Source organism: Anabrus simplex, chromosome 1 (assembly GCF_040414725.1).
Source record: "Anabrus simplex isolate iqAnaSimp1 chromosome 1, ASM4041472v1, whole genome shotgun sequence".
NCBI classification, from domain to species: domain Eukaryota; kingdom Metazoa; phylum Arthropoda; class Insecta; order Orthoptera; family Tettigoniidae; genus Anabrus; species Anabrus simplex.
In genome coordinates this window covers 290231154-290245746 of record NC_090265.1, presented here as the reverse complement: position 1 = coordinate 290245746, position 14593 = coordinate 290231154, and the positions used below count along the sequence as shown (strand labels likewise).

At 37.7% G+C, this 14593-nt stretch overlaps 1 protein-coding gene across 1 annotated transcript in view; it reads right to left on the bottom strand.

Annotated features, from left to right (window-relative positions):
- Positions 1-14593, bottom strand: part of LOC136864220 (ras GTPase-activating-like protein IQGAP1) — a 565781-nt gene that overhangs the window by 224153 nt on the left and 327035 nt on the right. The window contains exon 18 of the mRNA XM_068226153.1: positions 8965-9092. Coding sequence (XP_068082254.1) covers positions 8965-9092 — 128 coding nt within the window. The remainder of the gene's footprint in view (positions 1-8964; positions 9093-14593) is intronic.

Below are 14593 nucleotides of genomic sequence, written 5' to 3'. Positions count from 1 at the left end.
GCCACCTCACAGCACAGATATATGGAAATAATTAGATGGTCATGTCTTTAGAATCCCTTTTATGTTCTTTTTCTGAATTATCTTCCCTCCTTTAAGTGTTAATTTATTGTGATTCAAAATACCTCTTTGATGAAAGTATTTTTTTAAACAGGTGGCAATTTGCATCAGAAGGGACATCACTCGTGTTCAGAGGGCAGGACTAAGAATCCTCACATGGCTGCGAGCATGGCTGTCAGTTTACTTAAGTTGACTCACTAACCTCTAAGGTTTTCAAAAGTAAATGTCATTTCTTTTAAGTTGCGAGTATCGGCGAGCACTCTGTGTTGAATGTGGCTGTTAATATCTTTAAGCTTTGTAAGTTTTCACATTAATATTCTTTAAAATTTTAAAAGAATTTTATGTTTAATAAACAGTTTTGTAAGGAACCTGATTGTTTAGTTCAAGAATTTTAGTCCCACCAGGTTATGTTCCTGCTAGGGTTGTCCAGCACCTTCCAAATCTCGTTCTCTGTCTGTTCATTTTGCCTTTAGTGGTCATTGTTCGGGGCATTTTGTTTATCTGTCCCTATTTGTTTATATTCTGCAGGTACAATGATGAAATCAGACAGTGGCAGCTTATTCCATGTGTGTTGTTACTGAATGAAGGACACACTTTAAGTAGGCCAGTTTAAAGGCCTAAATAATGTCCTAATCAAGAGGATGCAACTTGCCGTTATTCTGGGTAGTAAAAACTGAATTTTCATCTTCACATTTTTTGAACTCCATCTCAGTGTTATGACATGGAGCATTGTAAAGCAGATGAACCTTCCTGTTCTGGTAGTGCATTTTTCTGTCAAAATTTGACGATTCCTCAAAAATATTTGTCATTCGGGCTGTTTTATTTGCACGCAATGCGAGGCAAACCATTTTTAAAAACTCAATATGCTTGTAGCACCTCGGCTGGAGAGGTTTGTAAATGACTAAAGGTGTCTCTTTCTCCAACTCTATGTACACACAGAGACACCGCCGTAAGACACACTTTGGAAATCTTGCTTCCCACGCACTGCTGTGCTTTAATCACCATTGATCTGGATGGCAAGGTAAGACAAAATAATCCTGTTTCATCAAGACTGTAGATGTCTTTAATTTCATAACCTTCACTAACCAAAGAAATGTGATTTTTCCTGTCCACATATAACCGACATCATTAGCTTCACCGTTAACTGACTGGAAAATAATTTTATTGCATATGTGAAATCTTTTAAGCCTGCCACTGCTTGCAGGAAAACCCGTAACCCTGATATTTTCAGCAATTTTTAACACCTTTTCTTTTATGCTTGATTCACTGATATTGTTTTTAGAATTAGCACTTTCGAACCACTCAATCAACAGATCAACAAACTTACCTTTAAGTTTTCTTTTCACATGAAGGTTATTGGTGTTCCAGTCATGTAAAATAACAAGTTTTTATTTCAGAATAGATCAGTTTCACCCCACTTAAGTTTTTCCGTTAGTTTTCATTCTGATAATCGTTTTGCGCTATCATACATCACTTTCACCCAATCACTGAATGATAAGAAGCTAACCTCAAAATAGAATACCAGAAGTGAAACTGGTGATAAACACTGCTGTGTGTCTGATCCCTTCAAACATCACTCACAGGTAATGTGCTACATTTAGAATGCAGTAACGACCTGGTCATTGCAACTTCCAGCTGATAAAAGATATTGTTAAATGGAGCCACTATGAACTAGTGATTTCCCTCCTCCTTAACCCAATTATATGATACCTAACAGTACTGTAGTCATTTTCACAAGGAATGCAGACCTGTTTTTCAAAATAAGGGGATAAATTTGTGCATCATTTATCTTTCAAAGAACGTGGGTTAGGACTTTGCAGTTTCAGATGAATGTTGTGGTGTCTATTGTACGGACTCAACTGGTTTTTCAAAAAGAGGACAGACCAAGCAGAATGCCTGGTCGGCAGTCGGGGAGAGGTCTTTAAACAAAGGTAACAAAATGCATTATCCGCAAGGGATCGTAAATCGGTTCCTTTAAAAATCTGTCTTTTAGAGGGGTTCACAAGTTTCAGAACAAGTATTTAGGAACGTAGTTTAAAGTCTACTCAAAATGGTAATAATGATCATCAGTTTTATTCGATTAACAGTTCACGCCTTGCCGGGCATTAGAACGGATGATTGAGGTTTTACTGTATAAGCCCAATGTGTGAGTCGAGCAACCAGGGCAAAGGATGTGGTTTGTAGCAGTAAGTGGTAGGATTTCCATGCTCAAAGCATGGAATAAATTATACAATTTGTCCGATTCACCAGCTTGTTTTAACAAGTCCATATTAAAGTCACCCTTGACAAATTCGTATACCGACATGAAATCTGTCAAAGCAGCTTTGAAGTTTCACATTTGTCTAATATTAGGTGACTTTTATACAATTCCTTTTCATATTTTCTTATTACAGTTGAGTTCAACGAACATACTCTCAGGTCACAGGGAAAGGCTTAGGCCTGAGGTGCAGATAAGATTACATTTTAAATCACTCTTGTACAGTAAAAAACTATTTCATGTCTTCTGTCAGAGCGGTCATGTCAAGCGAGAATCTCTACAGCCCAGTAATTCTTTCTGTGTCTGCTACTGACCCAGTCTGATTCACCCCTTTTATACCATGACAGTGTTCTCCCTACGACCATTTTAGTGGATTCACTGCCCTGCCGTTTTAACAGACCACCCAGCTAACATAACCTAACATGTCTGTAACAGAGCTGCACTCCAATTACAACAGACATTACAAAATATAGTACAATAATATACATTGCAAAACTGAAAAAGATCATGAAAAATTAACAACATATTTTGAAAAATTATGATAAACAAATTTAGAAGAAAAAATCACAAAAACAACAATAGGTTATATACAGATCAGGATTAGGTAGGGCTGCAATTACTGGCTCCTGATTACGTAAGTAGGAAGAGCTAAAACTTTATGTGCAAGCACACACATATGCAAACAGGTCAGGTGCATGATTAAGTGTGTAAAAGTAATATCTCGGAGTTTATAGACAATTAAATTCCATTTGGGTTATTGACAAAGAGATAGCATAATGAATTCTATTTTTTCTTTTTATAAGACGCTATTTATTAAGGTTGTTTAAGTACATTCACTAAAGAAAATCACTAGACCTTTTTTGAAGTCTGTTAGGACACAGAGATCTATGTCATGGTTTCTGAATAGGTCATTAAACGTACTATACATCCTTACTAATGTCAAATTTTTATGAATTAATATGTTGGATAAGGGATTGTAACAGTACGTCCAGTTACGCAAGTTAGAATTGCTTACGTTAAGATTTATTCTGGCTAGTAGATGACCACTATCTATAATGCCATTTATAATTTTGTGTAGAAACAGTTGTTGGTATAATTCTCGGCGAGCGGTTAATGAATTGTAGCTAAATTCTTCTAATAAGTGACTATATGATATTCTCAACCTATATGCTAATTGATTATGCTTCTTGTAATAAATAAACCGTAAGAATCTCTTTCGAACCTTTTCAATTTTATTTATATAAGATTTGTGATTTGGCATCCATATAACGGATGCATATTCTAATTTTGACCGAACGAATGAGATATAGAGAACACATAAAGTCTTAATGTTATTTATGTCCTTCCCGTTTCGTATGATAAAACCTAGTTGTGTCAGTGCTGTATTTACTATTATTTCAATATGTGCACTGAATGATAAGTTACTACTCATTGTAGCTCCTAAGTCATTTACAGACTACTCGTTTTAGATTCTGTCTGCTCATGAAGTATTCACACTGAAAAGGATCATTTGCCGTAGAATCATCATGAAGCATTTGCTGATATTAAATGTGATTTTATTCTTGACGCTCCACATGTAGATATTCTCAATGTCCCTGCTTTGAGAAATACAGCCACTAACATGCGATATCTCCTTGTACAACTTAAGATCGTCAGCAAACATTAGGCATTTAGAATTTAGGAAAACATCAGGCGTATCATTTATAAATAACATAAACAACAGTGGTCCTAAATTTGAACCTTGAGGCACTGAATACAAAAGATTTGGTCTGATGATAGGTGACAAACTGATATCTGTTATGTAAATAGGAGGAGATAAGTTTTAGCATAGGATTGTTAAATCCAAATAGTTTTCTAAGAAGCACACTGTGATCAATCTTGTCAAATGCTTTCTCGAAGTCTGTATACATCACATCAACTGATTTATGACTGTTTAAAGCATAAGCCACATCTTGAACTAGATTTGATAGGTTTGTGATAGTTGACCTACCAGGATAGAATCCATGCTGATAAGGTGAAATGTAGCTTTTAACATGATTAACAATCCGGAATAAATAAATGTTTGAAAACTTTTACGAAGGCACATATTACGGAAATGGGTCTGTAATTTTGTACATCTGAATGATCTCCGGCTTTATATATTGGGCATAACCTTGACGTTTTCCACATTTCTGGGAACACACCTGTATCTCTTATAAGATTAAATATGTAACATAATGGTTGCATTAATATATCTGAACAACCCTTTACTATGTAAGGAGGAATCCCATCTAGCCCACTTGATTTAGTAGATTTAAGTTTCTTTATAGCCTGAATATATTCCTAGTTACGTAATGTTAATATACATATAAGTCAATGGGTGCTCCAAATTACTTATAAAATGTAAATACTGTAAAACTGTTTATTTAAATGATAAATCTTCATTATTGTCAGCATAGCTGCATCAATTACATCAGAGTTTAAATGTTCTGCTTGCCTATAACATAGTGTTGTGCGTGAGCAGTATCTGGATTAACGTAGAATCACATGAGAGCATTCAATTTCTCATGATATCACAAACCCATATAGCACTCCGCAGCAACCGTGCGGTAAGTCCTTGTGTTACATGATTATGAATGAGCAGTAGAACACTAGAAGTACATAATACTCTGTTACATCTTGTTCATGATAACACTAGAATCAATTATGCAGTTAATGTTTATCTGCCATTGCTGTTAATGCCTTCTGGTGACCAGTGGTAGAGTGTTGACCTCCAAATCCCAAGTTGGTGGGTTCAAACCAGGCAGAATTAGTCTAATTTTTGAAGGGTGGAAAAAAGTTTATTCGACACTTCATGTTGTATGCCAGCGTGTAAAAGATCTCTGGTGACATATTTTGTATTTACCGTATTTCACGGCATAATCGTCGCCACCGCGTAATCGTCGCATCCTTTATTTTCCAATACAAAAATCGGACTTTAAACCTTTAATTACATAATCGTCGCACGTCCAAATTTTGTTCACTAATCTGGTTAAAAGGTAAATGGAACTGCAACGTAAGTTGCACATGAATGCGCAATTTAAATACGTGTATGGTTTATGGGCAATTTGGCAACACAGTCACGTTTGCGACATGTTGCACAACGTATAAATAAATAATACCGGTATATGTACGACGCATGGCTTACCGGTAGGCTATCGGCAGTTTGACAACGTGGTCGCGAGACAGTGTACTATTTATTCACCACCTACATATTATGAGTTCCCATTTGAAATACGTAAGGCTGTAAGTTATCGCTTATCGGCAACGTCGCCAGGAAATACCGGCTAGGTAGGTTGAATGGACCTCGAACCAGCCCTCAGATACAGGTAAAATTCCCTGACCCGGCCGTGAATTGAACCCGAGGCCTCCGTGTAAGAGGCAAACACGCTGCCCCTACACCATGGGGCCGGCTCCTGTGTTATTGCGCACGAAGTGAAATCCAAGACGATAACGCAGATTTCCACGGAATTATTCAGCCGAATTATTTACGATGTCTCAGTTGTCATCGCTAGACTCTTATCTTACTACTACGTCATAAGTGTCCGGGCATGGGATGAAAACTTTTATCCAAGCAGTCAAGATAATTATTATCCAATGCTATTAAAGTTTTATTTTATCAACTCGTCAGTAATGTTATGTAAAATCATTAATAACTGGGAAGAAATATTAACCTAATTACCGTATGTTTAAAAGAAATTGAAAAAAATGAATGTTTGTTATTGACGTCTCGGAATACAGTCAACTATACAGTAGATCTACACCGCGCTAGCTAGAGCTCCGGTTTGCGAGCTTTGCGCAAGCGCAGTAGTGTGTCGCAACCAACGAGCTAAACTGATAAATTGTTGCATGCTTCCTTGCTGCCTAACAGTATTGGCTGCTCTGGAATGGACAGATCACAGATGCATTTATTTGTTTCAGATTTACGTGATTATTGTAGACATGTGTGCGTGAGAATTTAAGTTTTTAATTTGTGTTTTGGGTGTTTGCAGAAATAATTTGTTTTAATAGTGAACAATTACGGAAAGTCATTTATATCGCAAAACATTAACGTGTGAAGCATTTATAAGCGACTAAGGGTAAATATAGAAACTATTCTGCGGGCTTCAAGCTAAGCGTAATTGCCTTCGCTGAACAGCACGGGAACAGAGCTGCAGAAAGAAAATTTTCTGTGAGTGAAAAGTTGGTGCGTGACTGGCGGAAAGTAAAAAACAAGCTAAAAAAAACAAACCCTTCTAGACGCGCGTTTAGAGGTCCTAAAACAGGGAAGTTTCCTATAATTGACGAAGAAGTGTTTAGGTACGTCAGTGAAATACGTAACAATGGCTGCAGTGTATCATATGAAATGTTACAAATTAAGGGACAGGAGGTAGCGCGCAAACACAACATACCGGTAACTCAGTTTAAGGCGACTCGTGGGTGGATTAAGGGGTTCATGCGACGACACAATCTGTCAGTGTGAAGGAGAACAACACTAAGCCAAAAGTTGCCTGCTGATTACACGGACAAGATTGTAAATTTTCACCGATTTGTCATACGTTTGCGCAAGGAAACTTCGGACTTGCTTTCTCGAATCGGTAATGCCGATCAGACTCCAATTTTTTTTGATATGCCTCGCAACAGCACTATTGCGCTAAAAGGATCACGGAGTGTATTAATGAAAACCAGCGGTAGTGAGAAGTTGCGATGCACGGCAATGCTAGCCATTACAGCTGACGGGAGAAAGTTGCCGCCTTACATCATATGCCGTCTAAGAATATACAGTTTCCCCGTGGAATTCATGTACGAGTGCAACCAAAGGGTTGGATGGACGTAGAACTCATGCTGGACTGGGTTAAAACTGTGTGGAATAGAAGACCTGGTGCACTACTAAAACAACCAGCTCTGCTTGTTTTAGATAGTTTCCGAGGTCACCTCGTGAACGAAGTGAAGCAAATTCTCACTACAAATAAGACACGACAGATAGTCATTCCTGGTGGCCTAACATCTGCTTTGCAGCCACTAGACGTATGTGTTAATAAACCCTTTAAAGACCACTTACGTCGATTTTACAACGAGTGGATGATGAGCGGCGATCAGCAATTGACGCCCGCCGGAAATATCAGGCGTCCACCCTTGGACTTGTTATGCTCGTGGGTGAAGAAGAGTTGGGATCTTATACCACCTGAACTAGTCTCCAAGAGCTTCAAAAGGACTGGGATTTTGAATGCACTAGACGGTTCCGAAGATGACGCAGTGTGGCAGGGAGACGAAGAATCTGATACTGGTATTAACAGAGGCGAGGACGGCGCATCAGATAGCGAAACCTGCGATAGCGACACCGAAGATTTGGAATAAATTGCGTACCTGTAAGTCCGCATTTCACAACAAAGCGATAATTTTTTGCAAGTGTAATATTTTAACTTTAATACTCAAATTAATGACAAATTAACTTAATACGTTCATTTTTATTTTCAGGTTGGAAAAACGTTCGCCGAATTGTTGCGAAAAAAATATGAATTTTGTTTTAGACTATTTTAATTATTTTGATGTATAAACGCGAGTATTACGTGCATCTTAAATTTGTATCAAATACAATTTAGTTATAAATACATTTTTTGAGTAATACAAATACTGGTATTAAATATTCATCGTATAATGGTCGCACCCTACAATTTTTTTCGAAAATTTTGGTATAAAAAGTGCGACGATTATGCCGTGAAATACGGTACTCAAAAAAATTCACTAAAACTCAGCCTTAAGACGCCCAAGAAAGATTCAGTTTATTCCGCCATGAAGTAGACCCAGAGTAAAACAGGACGTTGAAACTGACGAGTAAACAGCCAGACTGCGTCAAATTAAAAGGCATGCACATGGTAGCTAAATCCATACAACAACAACAATAATAATAATAATAATAATAATAATAATAATAATAATAATAATAATAATAATAAAGTTGTTGTTGTTGCCCTGTTGGGATTAAACTGAAATTTTATCATATTCATTTTTTACGTAGTATTCCCCATCTGGCTACTTATTCCTGTCACTTGGCTGATGAAAATTTCTGGGGAGAACGCTGAATGTAATTGCTAAGTGTCAAAAGGAAGATCGCAAGGTTAGTGAAATTATCAATAACATCTCTCCTGGCAAAGCTGTCAAGTCTTACTCTTTTAAAAAATGGAGCACTCTACTCTCCTTGACATGATCAGAAACTTAAGATTGTATCTGCTCCCTTGAAGGACTGAGAATGCCTCTGAAAAATCATGCTGAATGAGGATTTTAGTATAATAAGGTAAGAGGCACCAACACCACAGTGAGAAGCTATGCAGAAGAGCACAGTAACACGAGATTCATGGTATTAGCAGACAACTGATATAATAAGGAGCTAACTGAACTATGCAGCCACCTCTACCATAAACTCCGTTAAAGAGAAAAAAATAACTATAGCTTGAAATGTATGGAACTTTTCAAGATCTTGCAATTATTTTGCACTACTAAAATAGTATGATGGCTATCTCACACTAGGAACATAATTTTATACCAACTGGTTTCAATAATGTTACACATTTTGCTTTATTTATAAATAAAGTACAAATAGTTCAAACACACTTTAGAAAACTAGTTAACCAAAAGAATTACATTGCACTAACCTTTCCATACTGAAGTTCTTGAAAACCAGAAGAATACTTTGGTCTTGTTTGCTGCAAATTTTCGATTAAATGACACTCTTCTGCGTTACTCCATAATGCTGTATTTATATGTGATATAATTCTAGAGACTGTAAGAAGAAAAATATTAAGTACAAAGAAAGCAAAGCATAATCCAACATCTCAAATATAAATACAGTATATCTACATTATAGTCCTTATATTTATGGAAGCAGAGGGTAAAATGAAAGAATATGAGAAATTAAAATGAAGAACAGAAATATATACAAAAGGATAATCATAAGGTATCTTAAGTGTATCCCTTTACTCTCAGACAACAGTGTGAGGTCACAGTAATTCAGTTTATGAATTTAACTGGATGGGGCACATGGTGAATTAATTTTATTTCTTACTTTTAAGTTTGGTTTAATGTTCCTGCTAAACTAAAAGATAAAACTAGAGAGAACTGAAGTACGTCAGGTATAGTCCTTGGCACGTAAGCGTAGTAACTAAGGGAACAAAGTAACTTTCTCCCCTATTAATACTGAAGGTAGCGATTTACTGTTATTTTCTAACTGTTAGGTTTGGTTCAATGTCACCAACTGTACAGTTAAGAGACTTGACTTGCTGACATGACGTCTTGCATGTTGACATTGTGTAGTAATTTCTTTCTTATGACTAGTGGGGAAATCTACAGTAACAGTTATTGTCAAGGATACTTATAAAAAATATGGGAGGTCCTGCACAGAAAGTATATATCGGAGCCAACAATGCAACTGTGGTATGATGTAGCAAAACAGTACTCTTTGAAATGGAATTTTCCTAATTGCATCGGCAGTATAGCCCTTTCAGACCTGAAAGAAATCCGGCGGTGTGAATTTTTGTTTATACGTCAAAAACCGACTAAAATGCTCGTAAATACATATATTTTTAGTTTATTCTGCAAAATGAAAATTAACATCTGAGAAAAAGCACCTACAATAGTGCGTGTCAGGACTTAATTCACTACTTACAAAAAAGAAAAATTACCCCAGTGCATGTGAATATACATATGTACATGATCAGATGTTCTATTTTACAGTGTGGAACAATCAAAATCTTTGTTCAAACACAAGTATACATTATATATTCTACACTGAGGACGAGTTTTTCTTTACAGCCCTTTTGGCGGCAGCACGTTTTCGTCAGACCTGAAAGAAAACTAGAGGTGTGAATTTATGTTTGTACGTGAAAAATGTACTAAAATGCTCTCAAATACATGTGTATATAGTTTATTTTACGAAATAAGAACTATCGTCTGAAAAACAGCACCCACACAACTGTGCGTGTTAGGAATTAATTCACTACTTACAAAAAAGGAAAAAAATTAAAAATTCAGCTCAGCACATGTGAATATACACATGTACATGATCAGATGTTCTATTTTACAGTGTGGAACGATTTAAAACAATTAAAATTTTATACATTACATTTCTCACATAGAATACGAATTCTGCTTTCACAGTGCTTTTTGTGGCAGCACTCCCGCATGCATTGCCCGTACGAAAACCTAGCCCGCACAATTGTGCATATCAAGATTCAAAACCTCATGATATTACGTACGATGTCATATGTTCACAATTTTACGTTTGCTAAACAATTTACACACTTCATAGATTACATTCTGATATTCAGTGAAGCTTGTAGATTAATATGAATGCAATAAATAAATATTCATTTTAGGCTTTACTGCTTCCCGCGACCTTGTCAATAAACTGCAATTTTAAACTCTTCTTTCTGCCCCTCTGGTAGCCAAGCGCTAAATAAAAACCACTGAAGTACATGCTACGTGTCCCACACAATCACTACAGTCTGGTCTAGCGCCAAGAAAACATCAAATAAGCTCGGACATAAATAAAATACGAACCCGCACAATTGTGCGTACACGGTCTGAAAGGGATAGACGGAAAAGACATTGAAGTGAAATGTCCGTCTATGACTGGCTCATTAGACTACAATCACAAACAGTATTTTTCAATAGTACTTCAGGCTGTAGCTGATGCTGAGTGAAGATTAATTGTAGTTGATGTGGGTGCTGCAAGCTGCCAGTGATGGAGGTACATTCAGGACATCATTGTTTCAGAATTAGAAGCTGGAATTATGAATGTGCCTGATCATGCGAAATTGCCGGATACGCCATACAACCTTCCATTTGTCCTTGTAGGTGACGAAGCGTATCATCTTTTACCATATTTGACGAGACCGTTCCCTAGACGAAACAAATGATAAACAACTTCTGTTCAACTACTGTCTATCTAGAGCAAGAAAATGCATTGAATGTGCTTTTGGGATCATGAGTACTAAATGGAGAATTTTGAACAAACCGATTGAAACGAAGTTGATCATCCAACTTCTATTGTGAATTATATTTGTGTATTACACAATTCTATTATTGCTGAAGAGGGTACTGATCCTCAGTTCATTAGTGTTACTACAGCCACACAGCAACAGTCTCAAATTCAGCTAAACAAGTTAGGGAAATACTAATGGATTATTTTAGTGGACCTGGAAAACTGACTTTGCATAATAATTATGCTATACCAGAAAACATTCTGGAAACAAATCCTGAAGTAAAGTGGGACAAATTACACAGTAATTTTGAAGGTGTCATATTTTCATTGCTAATATTTTATAGCGCTAAGAAAAAATGAGATTCTCTTCATTCAGTTAAATGGTAAACCTCATAACTAAAGGCAGCCTTATTTTATGTATATGCAATATTAATCGTTAAACAGTTGAGAAAAATAAAACCAGAACACCAGTCTATCAATTTCGTAAGTATTAGTAATAGTAATATTGAATACGTACCACACAGCCCGCTTCTGTAGCTACTTCGTCCCCGAGTTCCCTACTAATCGTACTGTTCTTGTATGATGCTGGTTTGGGATCCCATAAAGGTCTCTTCTTAAACACAGCACTGATTTAAACTTTTTCCATGGTTAGATCCCTGTACAGATGTGGATACCTGCGAAGTTATTGTCTTGGCAGATAACAACTGTATGGCAGTGCCAATAATTTTGCTGATAATTTCTAAATAACGACGTTTATTGATTTTCACTCACGTATAGGCCCTACTCTTGTTTTTGCCAGTGGTTAGGCGATCCTTGACATTGGTACAGGAGAATAGTGATATATAAAGAGCCTTGAAACCATAAAGCCATAAATCTTACCTAACCCTAACTGGCTCCTGCCTGCAGTTGATGGAAGAAAGGAAGAAAGGTCAATATGTCGGTAGTTGTCGTAAGAGAAAATCCCTTATAAACCTGCAACGGTAGGGTTTCTAGCGTCAGGTATCAGGCCTATTGCATTATGTTAACAGATGTACCAGTTTCAATACCTTGGGTGTAATATACTGTAGTTACATATTTACAATATCTGCGGATAACAATTTTGTGGATAAGGATAGTGCAGATGTGGATATTATTTTGTTTATCTGCACAGGGCTCTATCCATGGTGACAACTGTGCAAGCTAGTAAGCTGGATTTAGAGACACTGCTACCTGTTGAGCTGCGAGGCAAGCTGGAGAGTTAGCATGGCACGTCCTTGAAACCTTTGCAGCGTGCGGTGTGGACGGTCTCATTGGAAGAAACTGCGTTTCTAAACGGAGCATGTCACTCACCTTCCAGTGTACTGTTTACTGTCAAGATCGTCGCCACATACGGTGCGAATGTACCCTTACTGACTAGTTAGCAGTATTTCTAAACACAGGAAACAACTCTCGTGAAAGCTAGAACATCCTCAGAGAACTGCCGAAGCAAGGTCGCACACAATAACTTGTAGCCCCTTTACTATAGGTTGTCAAAAAAGTGTGCACACTAAGCTCGATAGCTGCAGTCGCTTAAGTGCGGCCAGTATCCAGTAATCGGGAGATAGTACCGACCAATTTCCATTCTCCTCAGACTATCCTTTATCTTTGAAAAAATTATACACCAGCATCTCCTCGCATTCACTTTGCTGTACATCTCAACCATGCAGCATGGTTTTCTACCAGGTGGCTCTTGTCTAACAAACCTGGCCACTCTGCATAGCTTTGCATCACATGCCATTGCAGCTAAATCACAGCTGGATATCTGCTACGTAGACATTTCGAAAGCTTTCGATTCTGTAGACCATGCTCTGTTGCTCCATAAACTCTACGAACGATTTAATATACATGGCAGTCTTCTGACCCTTCTTGCTGGCTTCCTACATAACCGTTGGCAGAGAGTGGTAATATCAGACACTTCATCCTCATGGTTACCAGTCACCTCCGGTGTTCCACAAGGCAGTACTCTTGGCCCTTTGCTGTTTTCTTTGTTTATGGACGATCTGCCGTCCGCACTCAATGAAACAGTGAATACCCTACTCTTTGCTGATGACGAAGATATTTAGGGAGATCAAATCCAGCAGATGCAGTTCTGCTACAGTCCTCACTTAATGCCCTCTCGAACTGGTGCCGCACTTGGAAACTTATCCCCAATCCACAAAAATGCAGCCACGACCATAACACTACGTAAGTCTCCTCTACCGACATCATATTACCTACTCGACAAGCCCATCACCGTAGTTATGCAACAGCGTGACCCGAGTGTAATATTCGTTACAAAATTACAATTTAAGATCCACAAAGAAACATATACAACCAAGGCTATGAAATTACTAGGCATTCTCTATCGCTTCACAGAAATTTCTGACCCCATTGCTCTTTGTCACTTCTTTCTCATGATCATTCAACCTCTCTTAAATTACTGCTCTCCTATTTGGACAGCAGCCTCCTCCTCCAATACTAAGCAGTTAGACAGAGCAGTGTCCTCCTTTGCTGCAACTGTAAGGAACAGAAACCCCAAGTTCAGAAATCTGTCTACATAGCAGGTGTTAATGGCAATTAATATGACACCGCTGCACGTCAGGCGAGAGGTAGCTGACCTGAGTTTCCTCCACGGGATCTTAAACAGGCATTACCACTCGGAACATCTTGTCTCACTCTTCTCTCTCCGTGTTCCTTCCCCCTCCACCAGAACCAAAGACCTTCTCCACATTCCCCACACTCAGCACTCAATACTTCAAAGATCTTTCCTAATCCGCCTCCCAACACACTTTAACAATATTAATAGGAGACAAGAGCTTGATATATCATCAAATAAAAGCATATTTGAGAGGGGTGTAAATAGTCTCTTAAAGATTAGTTGATGTGAAGGGACTATACCGCCATCTTGACCCACGACGACTTGGCTATGAACAGGGACAATCTCATGGTTTTCGATTTGGACAGTTGTTATTAGTAGGCTGTGTACCTGATCTTGATATATACGGTTACTTTTGTTATATTTTATTATGAAAGTTTACATTTGTTAAATAGTCTGTTGACAGTGCAAGTGAAATTTGCTCAATCTAACTGTATCTTGTGCTTCGTAAACAAACAAACGAATAAATAAATAAATAGTGGGTTCGAGCCCCACTGTCGGCAGCCCTGAAGATGGTTTTCGGTGGTTTCTCATGTTCACACCAGGCAAATGTCGGGGCTGTACCTTAAGGCCACGGCAGGTTCCTTCCAATTCCTAGGCGTTTCCTATTCCATTACAAGATATTAGAATCATTCCGTATTGACGGTTT